Raw genomic sequence first — 27,841 nt, forward strand, 5'->3', positions numbered from 1 at the left:
GTGAAGCATAGATTGCAAATGTGTCAATGTCAAATAGGGATTTTAGGAATCAAAATAGAGTGTTATCTAAAACAAAATGAAGAAAAGTTATTGAAAAAAGCCAAAGCCATTTAAAATGTAGTTAATCAGCTATAGATCAATTCAATAGGGGACATGAAAAAGTTTAGCAAAAGATTAATAATGATGAAAGGTTTAGTGATACAAAGTCAGGCCTAATAAATGCATGACCAAGGTAACATTTATTTGTTTTTGTTTATATTTTAAAGGTAAGTTTACAAGTGGGTCTCAATACTTCTTTTAAATTATATTTTTAGTGGGGTTTTGGTATTTAAAGAGTTTATTTGTGTTTTATGGTATTTCAGTGGAGGAAGCATATATGATATATTATCGTTGAACATTTAAGGTATACTTGAAGGTAAAAAAATCCAAACTATGATGATGTTGATAAAGGGTTTTAATCTTAAAATGATTTTTTGTAGGAAATTAAATTGGTGTCTTATGATTTTTTATTTCTTAATAAGAATTGGGCCTTGAGGAATCTCAAGTGGGCATTTAGTTTTACATAGGTAGATGTAGTGGTCATTTGATAATATAGGAAAGATTTCCTTTAATTAACTTTAAGTGGTGATCAAAGATAGATTCATTTTATTAATTAGGATGTTGACAAAAAACTCGTCATTTTTTAGGATGTTGGCAAACAAATGCTCTGCTACAACAACTTTACCTTGTCTTGGTACACAATTAGCAAAGTTGGTGTGTATTACACAATTAACAAAGTTGGTGTGTATTGGCCTATTGGGGCTATGGGTTACCTATGTTGGGCATTTCATATAGAGGAAAGAGATGTTTACTTGGTTGATTTATCTATTCCAACTTAAAGGAGACATGGAAGCTTAGGCAGCGTTAGGGTTGGGTTGATCTGGTATCATACTTGACTTATTATAATCTTGGTGGTTTAAGTTTTTCTCAATGGTTATTTGGTTTTTGTTTAAATACTTTTTTAAAAATAAAGTTTAGAGTTCTTAGTGGTTGTTTTATTAGAATGGTGGTTTTTGTTCAAATGCATTTTTATAAGTAAAGTTCGAAATTATGGGTGGTTGTTTGATAAGATGTTGGTGGTTTTTAATTGTGATCTCTTTCATGTTTGTTTTACGAGAAGATGCTTTAAGCCTTGGTGGCTTTTAAGGAATGATCTCTTGTTCTATGAAAAGTTTCTCTTTTCAATGATTTTTGGTAGAGTAAGATTATATGTTTTTTCATTTTAACTTGGTCAATTTTATTGGATTGAAGTTTTAATATTGGTTTTGAGTTGTATTAGTAAGATAGTTAAGTTTTTAAGAAGTTTTATATAGCTGAAATAGAATTACTTTCCAACTTTTTGTTGCTTAATTATAACTAGCCTTGTTGCTAGTTATATTCCTTTTAGGTTTTTAATAAAATTGATTTTGGCTAAAAAAATAAAAAAACATAAGAGTCAAAATAACATCTACCATGGAATAATATCAAATTAATCTAAAAATAAAATTGATAATTTTCTTAGTCGATAGCTATGTTAACTACTTTTTTATTATTAATAATAATAATAATAATAATAATAATAATAATAATAATAATAATGTAAGATTGAAATGGCCTATAATCACATAATTTCCTCTAGTTTTGTTGAAATCTTGGTCTTTATACCTAATATCAATGGCTTCTCATATTATTTAAAAGTATAGGCTATTAAGTAATCTTTCTGTTTGGCAAGTAGAGCCATTTCAATATGGTTTTCTATAAACTATTTGTCAAACTAAAGTATTTTTGTTTCTTGATTAACTTTTTCCACAAGAACTTCTAGTAGATTTGCAAGTTTCTTGTCTATGATGTTCATAAAACCTTTGTCTTGTTGCTTTTTAGACTCTAAACTTTTTGTCAAAATCGTAAATTCTTCTACCCCATTTTTCGTCCAGTAGAAAGGATAAAAGTTTGTTTATGATCGATGTGCCTCCATTCAAACTAATAGAATGATCACATTTGGTCGTATGAGTTCTTGATAGACCTCTTTGAAGGCATTTCTTGTATATTTTGCTTGATCTTGAATAATGATTTTAGTTTATCATATATATTATAATAGATAGAAAAAGAAAATATTGTGAAGAAGGTTGATGAAGAAGTTTTTTTTTCCCAATTGTGAGCTTGATAAGTAAAAATAATTATCCTACTTAATTTATGTGAAACACCACTCATGATAACATCAGTGTAAATTAAATCATCTGCTGACTTACTTGGTTTTTAAAGATTGTATAAGGTAGAATGTTGAAGGTAATGCCATTGTTTGCTAAAACCTTGTTGATGCCAATGCTATCCATGTGTGTATAGATGTAAAGAAGTTTCATGTGTCGAGTCATCTTTTTTTTTGGCTTATCAAAAATGATATTTTCTTTAACTAACTCTAGTTGAGGTTTTGTTCTTTTCTGCCTAAAATTTCAATGACAATCTCCACTTTTGCCATGTTTGGTGAAGTAATGAGAACATCTACCTTTTCTTTGGTAAAAGTGTAAACGAATAGAGCTTTCGACAAACCTATTTGCAAACATGTTTGGTTTTCTTTATGTTTATGTTTGTTTATTAAGCTTAACAAACAATCCTAAATAGCATTTTTACATTCGTTTATTAAACAAACAAAACACGAACATAGGCTTGTTTAGTTCATTTATGTTCGCAAACAAACTTATTTGAGGATTATTTAAAACTCATTTGTTTATGTTTGTTTAAAGTTTATTTATTATTTAGTAATAATAATAACAAAATTACATTTTTATCCTTTACCCTAATCTTATTTTAGGATTTGTTTATATTCATTTAGAATTTGTTTATGTGCAATTAGGTTATATTTGTTTAAATTTTTTTGGTTATGATTTATTTGTCATTCATGAACATGTTCGTTTAATGTTCACAAACAAGTTCATTTAACTTAATTGAGCTAAACACAAATCAAATGCAAACATCTTACTATTTAAACAAACCATGTTCAAATGAATAGAGTAATTTTCTTACTGAACAAAAACCAAGCCTGAACACTTTTAAAAATAAAATGAACAAAAAATAAAATGAACAAACCCCGGATATATGTTCATTTTTTTATATTTGATTCATTTACTCCCCTCTTCTTTGGCCTCAAAAACTATAGACAAAGCAATCGCAAAACAATTGAGATTGACATTGAACTGCCTGAACTAGATAAAATGATCTAATACGTAGAAGTCATCTACATCTAGCATTCAATCACCTTAGTATGCTACCTTAGCTTACAACTCAATTGGTATCTTAATCTATCCATTGAGGTCTACTAATTGCACCCTAATAACATAAGTTTTCAAAAGGTTTTGGACACTTAAAATCATTTTTAGGCAAATCAAAATAAATATGATATTTAGGAATTAAAGTTGACTTTGAAACCATGTTGAGTACTTTAAGCTTGATCTTTGAAGTTATCTAATTTTGAGTCTTAAAACTATTCAAATACTTGGAATTCTTAAGTTACCCTTACATTGTTAAAAAAAAAAAAAAAAACATACAATTCCCTTTCTTTTAGTATTCAAAATGATATGCTTGAAATTTAAAGCATATTTTGAAATCTAACCTACTTTTAGTATTTTTAGCATATCGTGTAAATTAATTTATTTTTTTAGTGAAACCAGCTCATAGAACCTAGACTCTTTAAACTACCCTTCTATATATAAAGCACTTAATTTAAACATATGATGAAAAAGTTATGGCAATTTAAAATTAGACATATATACAATTTTAGAAATAGAGTGTCGATCGACAATCAAATGTACCGGTTGGCCCATTTTGTTTTTACCTAAATTTCATGATTAATTTTGTATTTTTGAGATTGATCCTCCCAAAATGATATTACTAACTAATAATTGAATTTTTTAGGATAAAAATATGAAATAAATCTCACAGAGAGATAATTTGGATGATAAATGAGATTTTTGTTGAAAATCTTTTAATAACTCATCTCTAAGATTATCTTTTTCATCTGATGAAGTTTCATTACTTGACTAGCACCTATCTTCCTTTTATCCCTCCATTATAAATAGCTTTCTTTTGTTCTTTAATTTTACTAATAACAACCAATTGAAAAACCTATCTATTTTCTCCTCTTAAAAGCTTTCTCCCTCTTGCTTGTCTTCAGGATTCCCTTAAAAACTTAAATTAGCTTAGCTAGGTCACCTAAAGCCTCAAAGTTTCTTAGCAGACATTGTCTAAAACTTTAAAAACCCTAAACATTTACTTGATCATCATCTTTGTCTTATCCTTAACCTACCAAGCACAACCAATTGATAGCTTTCACCATCGATCGGCTCAACGCCACCTTGCTTTCATTACCATCATCATCTATTGCAATAACCTTCATCATCTATTGCCTATTGATATTAACCAATCAACACTATCACTGCCAACCAAGTCACCCCTTTAACCAAACTATCTTGCCACCTTATCTTTGCCTTTTCACTTAAACTACAAACTCAAACCTTGCCACATCAGCCTAACTACATCATAACTGCCATATCATCTCTGAATTTCAATCCAACCAAAACTTTATCTAAAGAATTCTAGTCCAACCAAAACTCTATCCAAGGAGTTCAAGTCTATAGAAAACTTTTATCTTAAGAATCCCAATCTAACTAAAATTTCATCCAAATTGTTCCATTCTAATAAAAACTCTTACCTAATGAGTCCTAGTCCAACTAAAACACTAACCCAAAGAATCCCAATTTTTTTGAAACTTATAAAGTCCTAGTTAGACTAAAACTCTTATTAATAGTCTAGATTGCTCTAGGTTTTCTCCCAAAACACCCAAAAACATTTTTTAAATTTCTTAACAAATTTATAATAAGCTTAAAATCTTGTTTATCCTGAAACTGGGACCAACAACATAACCTATCTATATTTGTCGATCTGTACTTCATCTAATCAGTCAACTCAAAGTCCATAGTCTATTGACTACTACCAATTTGCTCCATTCATTTAGTTAACCACTACCATTTCATCAATTTGTTGATTAGCTAACCACCTAAATTGTTGGCTTAGTTCACTCGTTTTGTCACAGTATCCCAAATCATCTAAGATTCCATACTAGAGATCCATTTATATATATATATATATCCTAAACCATTAGGCATCTTAAGCCATTTATTAATTAATAAGTATGTGATATTCATCATCTATGATCATGCATCATGTAGTCTTTAGAATGCATGATGTATTTCATTTAGTTATTTTTAAGATTTTATTTATTATTAAAGGTGATGAATATTTATTATTTTATTATGTATTTGAAATGCATGATGTATTTATTATATATTATTTTATAATGTAAACTCACGTCTAGCTTGCCACGCATAATCATGCCATGTGGTTTAGGTATGAAATGAGTTGGATTAAATATGCTTTAAAGGCATCTCATAAACTACCATTTAAGTAAGCCATTTAGATTAGGTTGTATTCTATGCTTTTTTGGTTAACGTTCCCTACTTTTTATTAATAGCATGAACTACTTTATTTTTTACGCTTGATTAATAACACAAATTATGCATCATTAATGGTTAATAGACTATCCAAGGTTTCCAATGACATATATCATTTTAGATGCATGCTTAATGATGCAGAACATACAAATTATTCATAAATTCCATGCCATTAAGAATAAAATGGAGAGAAATGCTCTTTTAATTTGTAAACAAAGTCATGGTATGATTTGAAGTGAAAAAGTAAAGGTTAGTTTACACTAGACAAGATTTTGAGCTTTGATTCTCTAAAGTCATTTACTATCTTCGAACAAAGTTCTTTGGTAAAGACAAAACCATGACCTTGAAATTGGTTTCAGTTCTCATGATATAAATAAATTGATTAGCAATACCTAATCAAATTGTGAATTTTAACATTGAAACAACCACTAAGGGTGAAACCATACCACTCATAGTCACTTCGTCCTATTTAAACATAGGCATTTGTTATAGTGAATAATTTAAGGCTATTTCAATGGTGTTAAGATAGGTTTTAGTTTCTATCTGAATTTTCTCTACCTTTTATTCTACCCTTCTAACTTTAGCTTTATTTCTTAGTACTTTAAGCTTCAAAGTTCGAAAGTTCTTTATTTAAGGAAATTTTTTGTGCTCGACAATTTTCACTTGATAGATAGTAGTTGATTTTACCATACAAGACTTACTACTTTTAAGAAAACATGAACATAAAATAGACTTACTACCTTTAAGAAAACATGAACATAAAACTTTTATTTGAACTTAATATGAGAATATACATCAATAAGAATGATGTCAAATATAATCACTCTCAATTTTTTTTTTTTTTTTAGTATACTTATGCTTTATGTAGTCTATTTTTGAGACTTTCATGATAACTCATGAAAACTTATGAATATATTTCATCATAGACACCATTCACCAATTTATTACCATGAACAAAACCAAGTCCATCACCCAAGTGGGTCAAATAGCATTCATCTAGCTATTTTAATTTTTTTATATTCACAAAATCTTTGAATCACTAATGACTTTCAAAGTAAATATAATTTTATATTTTCACTATATCTCAAAACTAAAATTATAAGATGTAGATCATTTATACAAGGCATAATCATTATCAAATAAAATTAAACAAATATCACGTTTATGTAAAACTATTTGTATATTATTTATAAATAAATAATTTTCAAACTTATCAAAAACACTATTCATTTAAGAGTAATACCACATTTTCCATGAATAATTCATTTATTGATCAATTCCAAGGATTAAGGCTATTGTAAGAGAACATCATTATCGAATCCACATTAAGAGTGCATAACTAGTACTCATCCTTGTCATGAAATTATAAAAATCCATGGAAATTTGTGCATTTTCCTTTTTTAATTAATCTATGCACAATAATTCCATATATCCTTACAATTATTTATAATCTCTGTTTGCATTAAAATAAATTTTATTTAAATTGTTTTAATTGCAAACTTGTTATCTTCTTCTTGGCATTCCAAGATAAACCTTTTCAAATCCATAAACATGGCTGATAAGACATTGGTGGTTTGCCTTCAAATTATGGGTAATTAGCAATAGCTTTTAATGTTATTAATGATTTACCTTTTTCATTTAAACTTGAATATCACATTTAAGCCAATTTGTTGGCCAAACATTCGGTTTAAAATAGTAACATAAAATTTCACAAATAAATCATGCCAATATATTCACCCTATTAATTTCATACTATTACTAACCACAATTTTGAAAAAATTATTTCAATGAAACTTTTGGAATGCACAATTAATAAATTCCAAAAGTCCAAGTAATATGAAAAATAATCATGAAGTTGGATTCAAGCAATAGAATCAACAAATAAATTAATGATATATTAATTTTGAATAAAGTCTCCATTTGTTTCATAGAAAATTATTTTTAAAAAATGATTTTCATAATTTCATGTGTTTGTTTGGCAAAAAACTAGCTAATCAATAAAAAATAACTTATTGATCAATGAAAAATGAGGCATTTTTTTAAAAAGAGTTGTTTATGAATAAAATTATTTATCAATACTGTTGAACATAATTTTTCTTATAAATAATATTATGTTAATAAGTAATATTATATTATAATATATTAATAAATAATATACTATTAATATAATATATTTATAAATAATATTACAATAATAAATAAATAATATTTTATTATTTTAATAAATAATATTATAATATATTAACAAATAATATACTATTAATATAATATATTAATAAATATAATTAATAATTAATATATTAATAAATAATATAAAGAATAATAAATATTTTTATTTTTAGTATTTTTTATATTAACATGATATTTTAATATTAAATATTATTATTAAAATATAATTATTTTTTAATATTAATAATTTTAATAATAAATAATTTTTAATATTATAATAGTTATATTAATATTATTTGGAAAAAAATAGATTTTTCAAAAAAAACCAAACAAAGAAAAATATTTTTCATTAATTTATCCAAACAATAAAAAATCTCTTTTAATTCAAAAAATATAAATATTTTTTACAAATTATTTTTCAAAAATCATTTTTTGTAAAATAAAACGGAGCTTAAAATTAAAGAAAATCTTATCTGATATCATGGTAGAAAATTATTTCTCTTTGTCTATAATTATTTCAAGAATTCGGATTTCACAAGTGCATTTCTAAATTTTTTTTTCTCTTGCATATCCATACATATAAAATATAAAAAAAATTTCATAATTATCTTTAAATTGTTAAAAAAATAAATAAGAGAAGAAAATTAATAAAAAATAATTTTGGCTTTTAGGCATAACAAATATTTTTTTGAAAGCAATTAGGCATTTAGGATACAATAAAACCTCAAATTCTCTAATTAAAAATAGCAAAAATTGTTATACAGAAATATTCATTTATAATGAATGAATAAATATAAATTTTTATTTAAATAATTACGATTTTTTGTATAATTATGATCTTTATAAATAATAATCTATTTATATTCAAAGAGTTATAACTATTTATCATATAATAATTATTTCTGTTCAAATATAATTATTTAAAATATAAATTAAATTAATATAAAAATTAATTTTATTTTTAATAATTAAATTTTTTTATCTAATATAAGATGTGCCATATTATAAACTACCAACATAACATTTAGTAGATTTATTTTTCTGGGTTTTGATATATAGATCTCTCTGCACTGCTTTCAACTCTGATTCAAAAGGTGAAGGAAAAGGAGTTTCAAGCAGAGCTGACATCAGAAATTATGATCCGCATGGAACGGCCTCTGATGGACGCAAATAAAATGGCCCAAATCAGAGACGTGAATAGTCTGGGAGCAGAGTAAGAAGATATTGGGCTTTCTGTGTGGGCATGCATTTGCAGCAAAGCTTGGATTGGCTTCCGTGAGAACCTCCCTTTCAAGCACTCATAGTACTCTACCGCAGGACCATTCACGCCCCTGATTGAGCAAATTTACGGTTCCATGATGTTCAGCTCTGCAAGATGAGGGATTCCTTCATGCTCAAAGAAATTAAACAAGTTTAAAACAATACTGTTCGAAGAGGACATTGTTTTGTGATAGGAAAAGCGATAAAACTTTCTACCAGTCTTTTTCAGAGTATGTCGAACAACTGACAATTGCTACTGGCGAGTATCGTGCGCCTTACCTTGGAAAGTGGCATTGGTCGGTATGAGTGTAAATGATACATTAATCTCACAAGTTACTTGAGTTCGATTTGAAAAAAATTCGAATTCGATTCGATTATTATCGAGTCGAACTAGAGTTCGAATAGTTTGACTTATCGATCGAGTCGAATTCGAATATTTTTATATTCAGTTCGAGTAGCTCGCGAACCTAATCGAGTTTTTATATTTAAATATATTTTTATTATTTTAATTAATAAAATATTTCGAATTCGAGTTTGAACTCGAGCATAAATAATCGAACTCTTATCGAGTATATGAATCGAGCTTATTTTTACATATTAATCGAGCTTTATCGAGCGAGCTTTAGTAGCTCGAATTCGATCACGAATCGAGCTTGAGCTTAAAAAATAAAACTCGATGAGTTCAAATCGAGTATCGAACCGTGAGTTATAAATCGAACTCAAACTTAAACTTTTTACTGTATCATCTAGATTCAACTCGATTACACTACTATTGATCGGTCAATCAAGCTAAGGGTGGATTTAAAGTTTGGGTTTTTATTTTTATTTTTTTTTAAAGAAATTCTTTATGATGCGAATTCATAAAAGCAAAAAAGCTGTTATTATATACGACTTGCAATTAGAGGTGCAAATAATGGAGCGGTCCAGTCAAGTTTCTTTTCATTGTTAAAATTTATTTTATGTTTTTGTAATTTCGTATTAATATGGATTTGAGTTCAATCATTTTATTTTATAATTATTTTAGATTTGAACTTCTTCATGCTCAAATAGATATAATTTAGATTATAATCATTTATTTTTATGCGAACATATGTTTTTTTTATATATTATTGATTGAATTTTTAAATTTTAAAATGAAAATTACAAGTACATATTTTATTACATTATTTTTATTATATTTTAAAAAATTATGTTATTTTTTATTCAATTGATAAATTTTAAAATTTTCACTAAGCATAAATTAGAATGATTAAAATGGTGAATGAGTTTATCATTAGCATAATAATAATAATTATTTCATTTATTTGATTAATGCTGCTAAGTTTTATATTGTACATTAATTAAACAATGATAGAAATAAAATTTGATAAAAGTAAAATAAAAAATTAACAAATTTTTTAATAAAATTAAATATAAAAAGTTAAATAATTTCATTAGTAAGAATTTAAAAGTGAGGTTTAGTCAGCAGAAATCTGAAAAAAAGAAAAAAGTAATACTACTCATGTTAATCTTACCCAATTCAAATGGATAATTGGTTTTTATTTTAACGAAAATAAAGATCGATACTTAATTTTAGAAATGGAAACAAAATTAAGTATATAATTTAAAATTTTTTATTAGATATGAATAAGGGATAGATAATATAGCAGTTGTCCCATATCTTATATATTTATATATATTTAATAAATTAATATTTGTATAATAATATAAATTTTATTTTAGATTAATTAAAATTAATATATTTGTATTTAAAAAATATATTTATAAAAAAAATATGTAAGATAAAAATAAAGACTTTTTACTTTTTTATTTTTTCAAACAAAATACATATAAATGATTATTTTTACCTATTAAATATACACAAATTGAGATGAAGACGAATTCGAAATACCTAATATAGATAGGGATGTGTATATTACAAAAAAAAAAATCAACGGTAAAGACAATCATATCTCGCTGGTGGAAGGCGGTGTGAACGGACGGTAATCGTTTATACCCAAGCAATTTTCATCAAGAAAATTTAATCTGCAAATGATAAAATGAAAAATAAAATCATATAGTTAAAACGTTTTTCAAGAGTTCTAATCAATTAACTAGATTTCATGAACAATTTTGATGTGGTTTAATTATACTTCTCAAATTTGAATTAATATCAAATTTATTAATAAAAAATCAGATTTATCCATTTTGAATATTTGGAAATAATTTTTTTATTTATAATGAATTAAAATGGTATAACTATAATTAAATTGCGTGAAGATTCCATAATAAATACCAAAAATCAAGTCTATAAAAATTAATTTTTTTACTATATAAATTAAGTTAAAAATTATAATTTGATAACATGTTAGTGTATATACTTTTAATAATAATTCATAAACAAATAAGCATAAATTTTTACAAATTTTAAAAATAAATACATAAAAACTTTCTCATTAATAAAAGAACATATCATATAGTCTAAGTTTACTAAAAGATTATATAATTCATACGTTAACAGTATATTGAATATAAACTCAATAACTAATAGAAACAATTCAATTACCATCCCAAATGATGAAGGATAGCATCAATGTAAAGTTGGATCCGAGCGTTGTTCATTGCTGCTTGACGGTTCGCTTCTCTGGTTTCTGAAATTCTCCGCTGAAGCTTTCCCAGCCTTGCCTTGGCTTTCCGTTCAGACCGTTCCATGTTGTTCAGTTCTGCTCTCATCGTGGCTACCACTGTTTCTAAGCATTGCACTTCCTTTTCCTTTTCATTGTTAAATGGTATAATTAGTGCAGTAAACGCAACTGGAATTAGATCAAGGCAAGATTGATCATTGACAAAAAGCAAAGATAGTTAGCAAATCAAATAATGCAACTATATATTACCACAACCTTCCTTTTCCAACACCAACGATGCTTCCTTCTGGGAACTTTCGATTTCTGCAACCCAAAAAAAAAAAAAAAACCCTATATCACTATTATGTCACTAGCCACTGCTTATCTTTAATTTCTCCTCTAAACCCCAGAAGAGATCAATGATAAATAAAAAGAATGTGAATAATAAAAATAAAAATCTTCATTGGCTTGATCCTTGAGCTTGCGATTATAAGTGGTCATGAATTGAATTAGGCCCGCCGACCTATTGGACTAACCATTTCTAAAGTGAAGTCCTGAGCTATTTAGATTATTTTATTTGGCCATTTATTTTTATTTTATTCTTCAAATATTAAAGAAATTTTTATTATATTATTTATATAAAAAGTCATACTTTCAGGACGAGTCATGCTTGGACCTAAAACTTAAGTTCAAGCTACATCCAGGACTTGGGTCACGTATATGAGATTGGGGTTGTTGGCCCAACCATAGAACATCTCTACTTGCGACAAAAATGTCCATCATAGAACTATATAAAAGATTGACAATTGTTTCATTAAAAAACAACAAAGGGTAACTTTTTCCTTTTAACTCTTCGGTTGGGCTTGGACCGGCGAACCAGATTGACCATGTCCAAAGTCAAGCCCAAACTTATTTTGATCCATCAGTTTATTATTAATAAATGAAAAAAATCATATGAATATATATATATATATATATTTATTTATAATTAAAAAAAAAAAAGACCGACGCATGCCGTGAATCTAAAACTTTTGTCCCAGCCTAGCTTAGCTTTGGGTCAAATTAGCGATTGGTTGGGCTCAAATTTGGACATCTCTACTTGTGACTATTAGAAGGAATATCAAATTAATGTAACAATCAACGTATTGTACGTAGAATTTTTATTTTACTACATTATTATCAAACTCGAAGCTCTGTTTGGTTTAGGAAAACTATAAGAGAAAAGTAATAAATTTTTTGTATTTTAGTTTTTCATGTTTTATTACTGTGAAAAATCTCAAGGAAAATTTTAATAAGCAAAAGATTAAGGAAAATTTAAAATAATTTTTATCTTATTTTCCAATAAAAAATGGAGTATAAGAAAGAAAAGGGGAAATTTTTTGAGGCTTCTCTTCAACCCAAGGAAGAACCTCTTGTCGTGCTCTGTTTCCGCTTTCAAAGTTCAAACTCCAAACTTTTCCTTTCTTTTTTTTTGGATTGTGGAGCTCATGAGTATTTTATTTCATTTGAAACTTATCTAATCTTCAATGTTATTTCATATTCATAGATGGCTTGAGTTGTTATTATTAATTAATTATTATAGAGAAATTATAAATCCAAACAAAATAAGATATTTTATTTTATTTTCCTTCGTTTTCTTTTCCTTCAAAATTTCCTTGAATCAAACAAGATCGAAGGGTTATCAAAATGAAGGATGATGTTCAAAGCCTTAGAAAACCTTTTAACTACACAATAATCATGTGCTTTCCTGATGAAAATCCATGAAAAAAAAAAAAAGGATAAAGAACTACTAGTATTAGAAAATAGAAATGAAATTTCTTAATCTATACCAGTTTCCTTCGTAGCGTCGGTGTCTGGGTAGATAGGGTTTTCGCCATTCGTTTGCTTCTTTACAGAGTCGAAGAAGCCTAGCAATCGATCTTCCCTCGGCGATGGACTTAATTATTATTCAATGACTTCTTGGTTATAAACCGTACTCCATATAAAAACAAGGATCTATTGGACCCTGGCAAAGACGATCTTTCCACGAAACTACCAAAAAGTAATAAAAGAGTTGACGGGAAAATAAAAGTACGGGTTCTTTTACAGCTTTTTTTTTTTTTCCTGAATTGTAATTTCATTTTTATTTTACTGTCTTTTTATTTTTTATTTAAATATCTTTTTTAAAAAATAATTATTTCATGAAATCTCAATGTTTTAAAAATAAAGAATAGCATTTCTTTATTCTCTTGTAAGAACTGTAATTTTTTATTTATCAGGAATTAAGTATAATATTTATTAACAATATTATCCTTATATATTTAATTAATACCAATTTTATCTTTACATATTTAATTATGTAATTAATTAATATTAATGAAATTAAATTCTAATAATTAATTAATATTAAAATATTATATCAATTAATTAAATATTATTAAAAATTATGAAACTCATATTTAATATAAAATATTATTAAAATAATATTAATATTAAAATATTATTAAAATAATATTAATATTAAAATATTATTAACATAATTTCAAAAATTATTAAATTCAAATTGAATATTTAAATAACAGTAAAATAATAACAAAATATGATAATATTAGTTAAATAACATTAAAATATTATTGAATTGATATTAAAATAATAAAGTACAATTAAAATAATATGTAATATTCAAATATTATTAAAATATATAAAATATTAAAATCATATTAAAGTAATACTAAATATTAAAATATTACTAAATTAATATTTAGTATAAAATATTATTAAAATAATATCAAATATTACAATATTATTAAAATACTATTTAGTATTAAAATATTATTTAAATAATATCAAATTTTAAAAAACTTAATATTTAATAATAAAATAAACATAAATATTATCAAATTATTTATATATTATTACATTAAAATTTATTATTAAAATAATATGAAATACTAAATATTGTTAAATTAATATTTCCTATTAAAACATTGTTAAACTTAATGTCTAATACTTAATATTAAAATAATTTTCAAACAATATTAAATATGAAAGTATTACTAAATTAATATTTGTGTAAATATTATTAAAATATTCAATATTATTTATTTAATATTTAATATTAAATATTGCTAAAATAGTATTATAAAATTAAACTATTATTAACTTAAAATTAATTTTTTTAAAAATTATTAAATAATAATGAATATTTAAATAATATTAAAATAATAACAAAATATGATAACATTAGTTAAATAATATTAAATTAATATTTAGCAAAAGCTTAAAAGATTTAATATTATTTAATTAATATTTGTTATTAAATTGAATATTTAACATGATTTAATTAATATATAATATTATAAAATAGATAATATTATTAAATTAATATTGAATAATATTAAATTAATATTGCTATTGATATTATTAAATGAATATATAATATTATTAATTAATATTTAATATGATTAAATTAATATTTAGTTGTACGATATTAATATTAATTAAAATATTAACATTTAATATCAATTAATAATATTTCATTATTATTTTAAATTATAATAAATCTTTTATTTATTAATTAATTAATATTTTTATAATAAATTTCAAAAATAAAATAATTTTTTAAACTAATTTCATTCATATTTTTTGAATTAATCAAACATATCAATATTAATTCATTTTTTATTTTATTATAATAAACCAAATTCTATAATTTTATTATGATTATTATTATTATTATTATTATTATTATTATTATTTTCTATTCACACAAAATACTTTTTTGTTTTTTATTTCATATCGCGAGCCAAACATTCCGGTACAAAAAATAAGAGGTTTCAGTGCGGAAAGTGCTGTCCACGAAACGCTGTCGCAAGAGTCGAGTGGTATTCGTTCGACCTAAGTTAGAAAATCATCCAAAATCGGGCGTCTCAGACGATTCACTGCTGACACTGATAGTGGGTATTGTCTAGCTATGTTGTCTTTGTTTATGTTGCTTATGTGCCGTGTTTTATTGGATCACTAAACTTGATGCAAGTGCTTACGTAAACCCTTATGTTATTAAGTGCAAAAGCTTTTATGCTCGCTGTTAATTATAATGGCAAGGATTTTGGTGGTTTATTTATGAAATCAAATTTGAGTTTTTTGTTTTGTTGAATTTTGTTGCCTACAATACAATAGTTATCATAGTCAAAAGTTTTATTTTAATGAGGTGAAAGATAGGGCTGAAATTTTTTTGGAAAAATTAAATTTATAATATTTTATTTAATTTAGATAGATTCTTTTATTAAATTTGGATAAAATTTAGATTTTAAATATATATTAAATTCAAATAAAATTTTGAATTGAAAAGAAAAAAATAAAAAAAATCGAATTGAATTATATATTTTTATTAATTTTTATATATATTTTAAATTTTTATAAAGTAAAATAATTATTTTATACCTAAATATATTTATTAAAAATCATATTAAAATAATATATAAAAAACAAAAATTTTAAATTTTAAAAATTGAATAATGAACTGAACCAATAAATTTTCATTTTATTCCTAAAATATCCTAAACAAATTTTACAAAAAGAAAATTAAGAGAATTGTTTTAAATAAAAATTAAGATATTTTTTATTAATACTAAAGTGTTAGCATTGAATTAATCTTTATTTTGAAATGATAAAACATTAAGCTAAATAGTTTAATCATAATTTTAAAAAAGATTTTTTAGTACATGTTCTTAAGCTTAATTTATATTTTGGTATTAAATAAATAACATAATTTTCAAAGTTTAAACAAATATTTCTTTATGTTTTCTTATTTCTTAAATCAAAAGTGTCTTTAAAAATTATTTATTTGAGCTTAAATGAAAGTCTAATTATTGTTTTTAAAGTAAATTTATTCATTTTGAACTTAATACAATTTTGATTATATTAGTTTTGAGAACTAGATTAACTTAAGAAAGTTATTTTATAATAATAAAATTTTTTAATATTGAATTGTTTTATCTTTTTGTATTAATTCACAAAGTTTCAATATTTAAATTTTATATGGTTGAAAAACTCTTTAAGTCTACTTTTTAATGGATCAAACATAATCAAAATCAAAATTTTTTTAAGAAAAGATTTTAAATTTTTACTAGACACTTTGCAGTTGTCTAAAAACTACAAAATGGATAGTTTTAAAAATTCACTATAATTCGTATACATTGAATTGTGCAATGAATTTTATATGGATAGAAAACCTTTTAAGTGTAGTTTCTAAATCTTCAAACAAATTTTAATTTGAATTTGTATAACTAAAGATATGATTAAATTAGTGAGTAAAGTAGAAAACATGAGACAATCATCCTGCTGGACAGGATCGATCCCTTCAAAAATGGATCGATTGGTTTTTTGTCCAAAATAAAAATTTTGCTCAAGGATTTGAAAAGGGATCGATCACTCAGACTAGGAGATCAATTATCTAAAAAAGAGATCGGTTGGTATTAAAAAGTGATCAATCCCCTATGTCTAGAAACACTCCAACGGCTAGTTTTTTTAAGTTTCCAACTGGTATTTCTTCTTTCAAACCATCCCCAACTACTAGTTCTTTAGTTCCTCTATAAATTAGGCACTTCAACACACCAAGAAAATTGATGAATTAAGAGAGCAAGAACCAACAAGCTATATTTTCATTTTCTCAAAGAATCAAGAGATGTTAGAACTTAAAATCTATATCTTTTGTATTGATTATATCCAAGCTATATTATGTTGTTCATTCATTAAATTTCTTTGTATTTCATTAGGCAAACACTCAACCTTGAGAGGTATTTCAGTTTGCAAAAATAATTTGAGTTACCTTATAAAAAAGATGTGAGGTATCCTCTTGATATTATAAGGATAAAAGTTGCTATCTAAGCTTTAAGAAAAAGATAGAGATTTAGTACAAGATAGGTTTGTATCTTATAAGAATTTTTCTTTAATTAGTGGATTGAAGCCTTAGTGTGAGCAACCAAGAAGAGATGACGTAGATGCCTTGTGGAGAAAGATCGAATGTCTATAAATCTTTGTGTTTGATTTTTTTATCCCTATCTCTTTATTTTCATTGTTGATTATATTTACTTCTAAATATATCAATTATTGTCATTTACATCATATTGTAATATTGATTTTAATTTTTCATTCAATTTTTTTGAAATCATTGTTTGGAAAGAACTTAAAAAAATCCAATTCACCCTCATTGGATCACCATCTTACTTAAAAAGCTAACAATTGGTATCAGAGCTTTAATATCTTTTTGTAGGTTTAACCATCTTGAGTAAAGATCCTATGACTCGATTTAGGTTTCAAGATGGTGAAAAAATCCTCAAAGCTCCCATGTTTGATAAATTTGAATTTTATGAATAAAAAATGAAGATAAAACTATTCATAATAGCCCATGATTTTAAAGCTTGGAATATGGTAGAGAAAAGGCTTGAAATTTCTTCAAATGATGCAAACTATATGAGGCAAGTGATGAATAATGCCAAGGTAAAGTGCTTCCTCTATAAAGCTCTTGACTCCTACAACTTTAACTTGGTCTCAAAAAGCTTCACTTCAAATGAGATATGAAAGAAGTTGGATAAGCTATATGAAAGATAAATTTTCAATCAAAATGCATCATGTCTCATGACTCTTGAAGAGCCTTAGGTAAACTCTAATTTAATTTATTCAAATTCATTTACTTTTGATAAATTGCAAGATGCCTTTAATGAGTTAGTTATGGAATTTGAGCCAATGAGAATGAAATATAATAAAATGATTTCAAAGCTGAATGTAAAGAATATATTTAAATTTTTGATAAATGCAAAAATTGTTTTAGAAAAAAAAAATAAAAAGGGTGAAAATAGATTTAAAAACCTTTCAAAATATGTATGAAATTTTAGAAAAAAAATTGATTTGAAAAAGAAATTTGATGTTTTGATGAATAGAAACCAAGAGTTTTTAGATAATAGTTTAAGTACTAAAATGATTAAATATAATTTTTATAATTTTTATGGTCATACTATTCATACTTGTCTCAAAAAAAGAAAAGTTTCATTTATAACTAAGCAAGCATGGGTTTCAAAAGAAACAAGAGATATTGTGACTAACTCTTAATGATCTAAAGCAATTTTGGTATCAAAAATCAAATGAGATTGTCTCTTGTAGGTGTGCTAGATCAAGGAGTTATAATATAAGATTAAAAATTGAATACACTAGACACACAATAAAGATGTGTAACCTCTAAACTTTTATTTTAAGTGAATATGAAATTGGTTGCCTATTCTTGTTGAACATTGAGTGCTTAATGGATATTGATATATGCTTTATTGATATATCTTGAATATATCAATTTTATTTGATACATTTAAGCTTGAATTAAGTATGCATTTTTTTGTATGATTTTAATATATTCCGTATACTTGTTGATATTGTGTTTAATACTTATTTGCTTAAGATACATTTTTAGAAGAATTCATGAATGCTCTAATGAATTTGTAGGATTACATGTTGATGCTCTTAATGTTGGGATTGCATGAATGATCTTGATATTTTGATATTATTTATGAAATTGACACTCTTAAGAACTTGTGCTTGTGCATGATTATGTATATAAATGTTGGATATTGATGATATCATACGTGCTTTGTCAAATTGTTATTGGTACTTCATATGATTAATTGTGTGCTAAATTATTTTTATATTTATACACAAACTTAGAGGAAGCACTCAAAGTTTAATGATTTTGAAATTTTATGTTTTGCTTTGAAAGTGATTTTTTCTAGAGTCAAGCATTAAAATATGAAATTTTGTTTTAGCAAGTTTTTAATTGTAAAATGAATTTGAATATCTTGAATTGAATGATTTAAACTTGCTCAAATAAAAAAAACTTGATAACTTGCAATGATTTTAATTTTTCATAAGTGTTATATGCAAGTTTCAAAGGATTGTAGAGCTTAAAATATCAAATCTTATTTTTGAACATTTATGGGCATAAAAACTATTTGAACTTTCTCAAAGTGTGATATAAAACTTTTCTAAAAGATTTGTAGAGCTTAAATGTGTGTTTAAACATATTTGCCCTTTCTTAATAGCCTTTTTCAAGAAAATATGAGATTAAGAGTTGCCTTTTTTATTTTCTTGTTTCTAAATGCTAAATGATCATTTAAACAACTTTGTTTTGTCATTTAAAATTTGTTGGAATGGTTCAAGTTAGTTAAAAATGAATTTGACTAGTTATAAGATTTATTAAGGTCTTTTTCAAGCAAAAATGAGCTTTAAAATATCAAAAATAAAAATCTTAGAAATATGAAACTTTGAATGATTTATCCTATGTTATTTTGCATAAATATATTTGTTTGAATGATTTTGACATGATGTAAATGATTTTTTGATTTTTATACATATTGATTTATGATTGTTGAACTTGCCTATGTGACCATGATGTTTAAAATTGCTCAATTTATTTATAATGCTTAGATCTTGTGAATTCTTTAAACTTGATTGTGTTATACATAATTGTTTTGATTCTTGATTTATGATGTTGGTGAATTGATGAACATCTTATGCTTAAAAGATATACATTGATTCTTAGTTTATTTATGATCTTGGTCAAGATATGTGTTTATATGATCATTAATTAAACTTGTTAATCCTTGTAATTTAAAACTGCTTAAATTTTTTATTTCTTAATTTTTAAAATGGTCTTAAATATACTTGCTCTTGTGCTAAATTAATTTATTACTTTTGTAAAATGTTTTGGATCTTGTACTTAATTGTTTTATTCCTTAATTTTTCTTATTTTAATTTTAAATTGATGAACTACTTGTTCTTAAATGATAGATATTGTTGATTCATCTATTGCTCTTATTAAATATGTGTGTTTATGTGACAAATGTTATTTAGCTTGACTTGACATGGCTGCAATATGACTTAAGTAAATGATTTTCTTATTATGCTTATTTTTAGCTTAAGTCATTATTGATTATGGCCTATAATTTGAGTAAACATATTTATGCTTTTGTGCTAAATTTTTTTTAAATATGTTTTTGATGATAAATATGTCTTCCTTAAGTTTTTTATTTTCATATGGCCTAACATTTATTTTAACATATTCTTTGGTGATTTATTGAAAATACATGGATATTCAATATGTCTTCGTTGTGTTCATTATTTCTAAATGATCTAGAAAGCATTCATGTTTTCTTCATTACTTGAGAACTTTTGCTTTAGTTCTAATATTGAGTTATTTGATGTTTGATTTGATACATGGCCTTTAGAATAAGTTTATGAAGTATTTTTATGAAATATATCTCCCTTGCAATTGGCAACTTATGCTTAGTGAATAAATTTTCTTTGCCTGTAATGACTTAGAATATAGAATTATTTTCTAACAATTAGTAAAATTTTTATCATTTGATTTTCTTGATGCTTCTAATGAAAATCTTTTGTTAAGAAATTTTTTAAGTCTATGCTAGGAGAACTTGAAATGAGCATGAATGAATTAATATTCTTTTTGAAGTTTCAAGTATAGTAAGCAAAACATCTTCATTAATCAAGCTCAAGTATACCAAAGATTTGCTCAAAACTTTTAGATTGGAAAATTCAAAACCAAATGAACATATCAACATAGCTTGATAATGATAGAGGTAATTGTATTGAATCTATGCTATATGCCTATGATTTATAATGTTTAATGCATGATTTGATAAATGATTACTTTGATATGTGTAAAAATGAGATATTTTGTTTGAATTTGTGAACACTTTGCATAAATTAATCACTAAGCTACTTGATAAAATTCGTCTTAACTTTATTAAATATTTAGATTGATTAATATTCATGCTTAGTTCTTGATTGCCTTCATGTAATTAATAAATTTTTTTTGCATAAATATTTATTTAAGATGAATCTTTGAACATGGCTATGAGTTGGCTATTTTGCTTTCTTGATCTTTAAATTGATTTGACTCATAGATTATGAATTATAAGTTTGAAATTTATATACATGTTCATTGATTGAGATCATTGAGATGGCATGTACCAAATTGTTCCTAAATGATTGCATATTTTTTGAATTAGGTATATTGCTTATGTATTTTACATATGCTTGTATGATTTTGATTAAAATGTATGATTGAATTCTTGCATATGTTTGATTTAAGTACTTTGCTATACATTGAAATAATTTGGATTATAATTGAATAATTATACTTTCATTATTTCTTTGCTATAGCATATGTGCTCATCATGTTTAGAAAATCATGCTTATATAATATTTGTTAGGACATGATGATTGAACCTCATTGCTCATTAGTAGTTATGATTTATTATATACATAAGAGCTTTGGGTTCTTGTTTAGATAGGATAGCTTATGAAAGATTACTATTATCATTTATGCATGTATTGAATGAATCTTTCATATGCTTAAAGTATATGTGCTCTATGAAAGTTGTTGAATAAAATTGCTAACAATTGGTATCAAAATTACCAAAGTTTTTTTTTTACTTTCATAGATGCTTATTACGTGCCTATCCTTGATATAGCTTGTACTTTTCATGTAAAATTATGTATGCCTTAAATTGATTAATCGTTATTTTGAAAATGAAGAGAAATCTTAGAATACAATTTTGCTTAATTTATTTTGTTATAACAATTGGTATGCTTTGTGATAACATATCTTTAACAATTGTTATCCTTAATAATTAGTATGAGCTTGTAGGCATGTATTTGAATTTATGCTTAATTGCTATTAATGTTTTGGGTTCTAAGCATGTTTTATGATAATGTGATTTTATGAGCAGGTTGTATATCATTTATTATTCTTTTGTTAATAAATTTCATGTTGTTAGGTTGAATGAATGATTTTGTGCTATAACATTTTAATTGGATACTTTTATGCTTTTGTGCTTAAATATATGTATGTGAACTTCATTGTGCATATTACACTGGACTACATGCATTCAAAAATACTCTTGATATTATTGATATCATGCATTTTATTACATACCTTGAATGGATATCTTTTTCTTTTGTTATGACAAAAAGGGAGAGAGTTTATGGATATTTCTTCTTGCATATTTATAGTAACTGGTATAAAAGCGTTAACATTTGGTATAAAGAGCTTAAACTAAAAGAATGAGAGTAATGTTTTACGAATATATTTATTAATGGTGCCTTTTTGTGTTTATATGCTCATGCCTTTTTGTTATGACAAAAAAGAAAAAAAATATCATATAGATAAATTTGCTTGTGCTTGACATGTATATGTTTGATTATGCTTATTTCATATATTTGACTAACATATATTTGTTGAGTTATGTTGGATTAGGATGCATTAATTAATGGGGAGTTTTGCTATGCATTTTTTAAGGGGGAGTTTTGTCATATAAAAAGGAGGATATTGTTAGCCTTGAATTGATCTTTATTTTGAAATAACAAAACATTAAACTAAATAAGCTTGATTAAGATTTTGAAAAAGATTTATTTAGTACATGTTTTTAAGCTTTATATTTTGGTACTAAATAAATAATATGATTTTCAAAATTTAAACAAAACTTTCTTTATATTTTCTTACTTCTCAAATTAAAAATATCTTTAAAGATTATTTATTTGAGCTTAAATGAAATTCCAATTGTTGTTTTAAAGTGAACTTCATTTTAGACTTAATACAAATTTGATAATATTAGTTTTGAGAAATGGATTAACTTAAGAAAGTTGTTTTACAAGAATAAAGTTTTCCAATATTAAACTTGTTTTATTTTTTTGTATTAATTCACAAAGTTTTAATATTTGAATTTTATATGGTTAGAAAGCTCTTTGAGTCTACTTTCTAATGGATCAAACAAAATTAAAATCTAAATTTTTTAAGAAAAAATTTTGAATTTTTACTAAACATTTTATAGTTATCTAAAAACTGTAGAAGGGGTAGATTTGAAAATTCACTATAATTCGTATACAATGAATTAGGTGATGAATTTTATATGGATGAAAGTCCTTTAAGTCTAGTTTTTAAATCTTGAAAATGCTTTTTGATTTGGATTTGTATAACTTAAGATATGATCAAATTAGTCAGTAAAGTGCAAAGTAAGAAATAACCACTTTGTTGGACAGGATCGATCCCCTCTAAAAGAGATTAATTGGTTTTTCTATCTAGAATGAAACTTTTGCTCTAGGATTTGAAAAGGGATCGATCACCCAGACTAGGAGATCAATCACCTAAAAAAGGGATTGATTAGTACCAAAAAAGGATCGATCCCCTATGCCTAGAAACACTCCAACGACTAGTTTTTTCAATATTCCAACGAGCATTTCTTCTTCCAAACCATCCCTAACGGCTAGTTCCTCAATTTCTCTATAAATTGAGCACTCCAACACACCAAGAAGATTGATGAATCCAGAGCACAAGAACCAACAAACTATATTTTCATTTTTTCAAAAAATCAAGAGTCATTAGAACTTAAAATCCATATCTTTTGTATTTGTTATATCCAAGCTATATTGTGTTATTCATTCATCAAATTTCTTTGTACTTCATTAAGCAAACATTCAACCTTGAGAGTTATTTTAGTTTGCAAAAATCATTTGGGTTATTTTGTAAGCAAAAAGTGAGGTATCCTCTTGATATTATAAGAATAGAAGTTGTTATCTAAGTCTTAAGAAAAAGATAGAGATTTAGCACAAAATAAGTTTATATTTTATAAGAGTTTTTCTTCAATTAGTGGATTAAAACTTTAGTTTGGACAACCAAGAGAGAGAACATAAGTGCCTTCTAGAGAATGAGCAAACCTCTATAAATCTTTATATTTAATTTTTCTATCCCTATCTCTTTACTTTCATTGTTGATTATATTTACTTTTAGATATATCAATTATTGTCATTTGCATCATATTGTGATATTGATTTTAATTTTTCATTTAATTATTTTGAAATCATTGTTTGGAAAAGAACTTGAAAAAATCTAATTCACCCCCCTCTTGGATCATTATTTTACCTAAAAAGCTAACATAAAGAATAACATATAATTAGATAGTACCATTTTTAAAATAAACATTTTGGGAAAATTAATTCTTTCGCATGCATAACTATATTTGTAAATTTAAATTTGTTTTCACAAGCCAAATAAAAATTATTTTTAATACATTATAATAAATTTTAAAATATTATTAAGAAAATAAGTTTTTTTAGTTGGCAAATCACACCTAATAAAAAAAAATTAATAATAACTCTTTGCATTTTGACATTTTTAAAAATTTTGTCTAGCGGTCAAAAAGTTAATATTTCTAAGTAAAAACAAAAATTTGGAACCCTATCTAGATATTGAAGGGATTCTCAACAATTATTCTTTATAGGAAATATTACACTAGATTTTGAAGATTATTATGAGAATTTCGAGTGAAAAAATATTTTTAGAAATTCTATGTAAATATTGAAGAATTCAAAAAATTTTTCAAAACTAAAAATTTTCATTTTATTACAAAAAAATTGAAATTAAAAGAATTATTTTAAATATTAAAATTAAGATAGCTTTTATCAATACTAAAGGATAATATATAATTAGTTGATACTGTTTTTAAAATGAGTATTGTATGAATGCTAATCCTTCTGTGCTTAATTGTACTCTCAAACTTAAATTTGTTTTCACAAATCATACCAAAAATTATATTTTTAATAAATTTTAATTAAATTTAAAATTTTATTAAGAAGATAAATTATTTAAATAGCCAATCACATCTAATAAAAAAAATTAGTAACGATTTTTTTTTGAAATTTTTAAAATTTTCATTCGTAAGTCCTAAAACCATTATGATAGAAGATGATCTAATTACCATCTAAAAATAAAAAAAACTTTTATCTCTGAAATAAAATTATATGCAAAATTAAAAATAATCAATATTTCTTATTTAATATTTAAATTAAAAACTTATTTCTTCTCAAACTTAATTATATTATTTTATATTATAATTTTTTATATTTTCAAATTAATATTCATCACAACAAATTAAAAAATAATTTGTATATTTTTGCTTTTCTTTTTATCATGAATTGAGTAGATTAATTTTATTTTCTAATTCAATATTTTTTTTACATAATTTATATTATAAAAATTAGTTTATCTATTAATAAATATATTTATTATCTTAATAGTTGAATTATATTTTATTATAAAATAAATAAAATATTAGTAATATTTTATAAATTATTATCTTTAAATAATATTAAAGTCATTAATTTATATAACTATTATATAGTTGTTTATGTATTTTTAAATAAAATAATAATTGATTTTTAATATTACTAATCACAATAATTTTTAATTTCTAAAAATTAATAATTATTAATCAAATAAAATAATTTTAAATTGCAAATAATAAAATTATTTTGATAATAAAATTACCTCAATAATTATATTATCACGATAATATTACAAAGTTACCAAACATTGCCCAAATAATTTATTAACAATTAATCGGTGAACAAAATAATGGAAACAAGAAGAGAGGTGACGAAAGGACATAAAACAATTAATAAAATAATATTAGAAGTCTTTCAAGTCCATATGCTGACATAACCCATAATAATTAACAACAAATTAAACTTTACCTAGAAAGTCTTAAATTAACGGTGATTTTTGTAAAATTTTTTTTATTAAAATTAATTAAGTTGAAAATAAAAATTAAAATTAAAATTGATAAATTGAAATATTTTATTATATAAATTAAGTATATAAAATTTAATTATTTTTTTATATATATTTTTAGATAAATATTTTTTATAAAAATATTGATAAAATTTTTACTATTAAATATGTATTAATCAAATTTGAATTATAAATAATATTTTTAATTATTTTTTCATATATTATTAATTTTACATTGAATTCTGTCAATTTATTGGTTTAAATTTTTTATTAAAATTTTTATTAAATCATTTAAAAAAAATAATTTTACATAAAGAAGTTCATGCAAGTTTTATCCAATTTTAATATTAATATGCTGTATGAATACAGAGAATTAATACTAAACAAAGAAATTATAAAACATTAAGCAACTACAATCAACTGCCTTTGTCTGCATCAGCCACCAAAAATCCAAGCATCCCATCAATGTAGTTTTGTATTATAGCATTTAGCAGTGCCCACAGAATGTTGACTCCCGTGAGTTGGTGGCATTTCAGAAGCAGGTCTTCTCGGTTTGAGCTGGTGCCCATGTCCTCTATAAGCTCTGTTTGCACAGCCTCCACCTCTGCTAACACCCCTGACCAGAATTTTACTTTCTCCTTCTCCTTCTTCTTTTATAATGGACATAGACATGGACGACATAGTAACACTGACTGCAAAGTTAGACTTACCAGGATACAAATTGAAAGAAAAGCATAAAAAATAATAGCTTGAGGGGTTTGGAAAGCAAATTCAGTACCAAATCAAGCTTCCTTTTTTTCATCCCATGGTCCTTTTTAGTAACTTTCGGTTCAATTTGCCTACTTCTTGCCATGGTTCAAGATGCAGTATTTCCCTCTTGAATCTCGATTCTGTCAGAAAGTAAACGTATTTTTATTTAAAAGACTCCAAAATGAAAAAACATTCGTATGGATCAGATTCCAAGCATGTTTAATTTTGATCAAATGCATAACATGCATGTTTTGGGAATTAAAATAGAGAAACCGAAGCAGAATTGATCATTCTTCCAGAACAAGCACAAAACTTTCACTACCCAAATCCAGAATTAGTTACATAAAAACAAAGAAGAGCATTAAAAGGGAGCATACCTTAAATTGACAGTGAGCAGAAGCAGAAATTGTCATGATTAGGGGAAGTTAGAGAAGTTATTTATACAGACTGCTCCGGTCGGAGACAATGACACAATCCGCATTGAAGCAAAAAACACAAAACGGATTTGTTTAATGCTTATCTTATCCGCATGAACGCATCAAAGACATTAATAAATGATAAAAATAATATTAGTAATAAAAATATTAATTTTTAAAAAGGAATTTTAAACCAAAATAAGAAATAAGAAGGGAAGATTGGTCTTTTCAACACTAGCAAGATTCAGTTCTGTTGTTTCTTTTGACGGTTGCTTTTCGCTATTATATTATTTTTTGAACAAATGCTATAAAACAAAAAAAACAAAAAAAAAAATATCATACTTGATTATTGTATTTTGTAGTACTAATCCATTTATTTTCTACTTTTGCTTGCTAGCCTCTTGGCTTTTTAATAATAAATAAATTACTTTTGGTTGAGAAAATATATTATCATTAATTTAAAATGAACAAATTGATAAAATGTAATACCAATTATAACATAATTAATTT

General features: G+C 24.5%; 1 protein-coding gene and 1 long non-coding RNA gene across 3 annotated transcripts; both read right to left on the reverse strand.

The window, feature by feature from the left end:
- Positions 1-10,733: 10,733 nt before the first annotated feature.
- On the reverse strand, positions 10,734-13,551 carry LOC149511551 (uncharacterized). Of its 2 annotated transcripts, none has more exons than XM_089754527.1 (4): positions 13,384-13,551; positions 11,825-11,878; positions 11,497-11,702; positions 10,734-10,976 (listed from the first exon to the last, which is right to left on the reverse strand). In XM_089754527.1, coding segments are annotated over exons 1-4 (309 nt in total). In that variant the 5' UTR covers positions 13,432-13,551; the 3' UTR covers positions 10,734-10,975. The 2 variants fall into 2 exon arrangements, with proteins under 2 accessions (XP_089610653.1, XP_089610654.1); XM_089754528.1 differs by having other exon boundaries at positions 11,831-11,878; positions 13,384-13,550.
- A 12,933-nt stretch (positions 13,552-26,484) lies between these two features.
- On the reverse strand, positions 26,485-27,604 carry LOC149511552 (uncharacterized). The gene is made up of 2 exons (XR_016333774.1): positions 27,293-27,604; positions 26,485-27,055 (listed from the first exon to the last, which is right to left on the reverse strand). It is a non-coding gene; the product is annotated as an uncharacterized LOC149511552 (long non-coding RNA).
- Positions 27,605-27,841: the final 237 nt, after the last annotated feature.

This window comes from Durio zibethinus, chromosome 25 (genome assembly GCF_047325235.1).
Source record: "Durio zibethinus cultivar Kanyao isolate XHJ-2024 chromosome 25, ASM4732523v1, whole genome shotgun sequence".
NCBI lineage: Eukaryota > Viridiplantae > Streptophyta > Magnoliopsida > Malvales > Malvaceae > Durio > Durio zibethinus.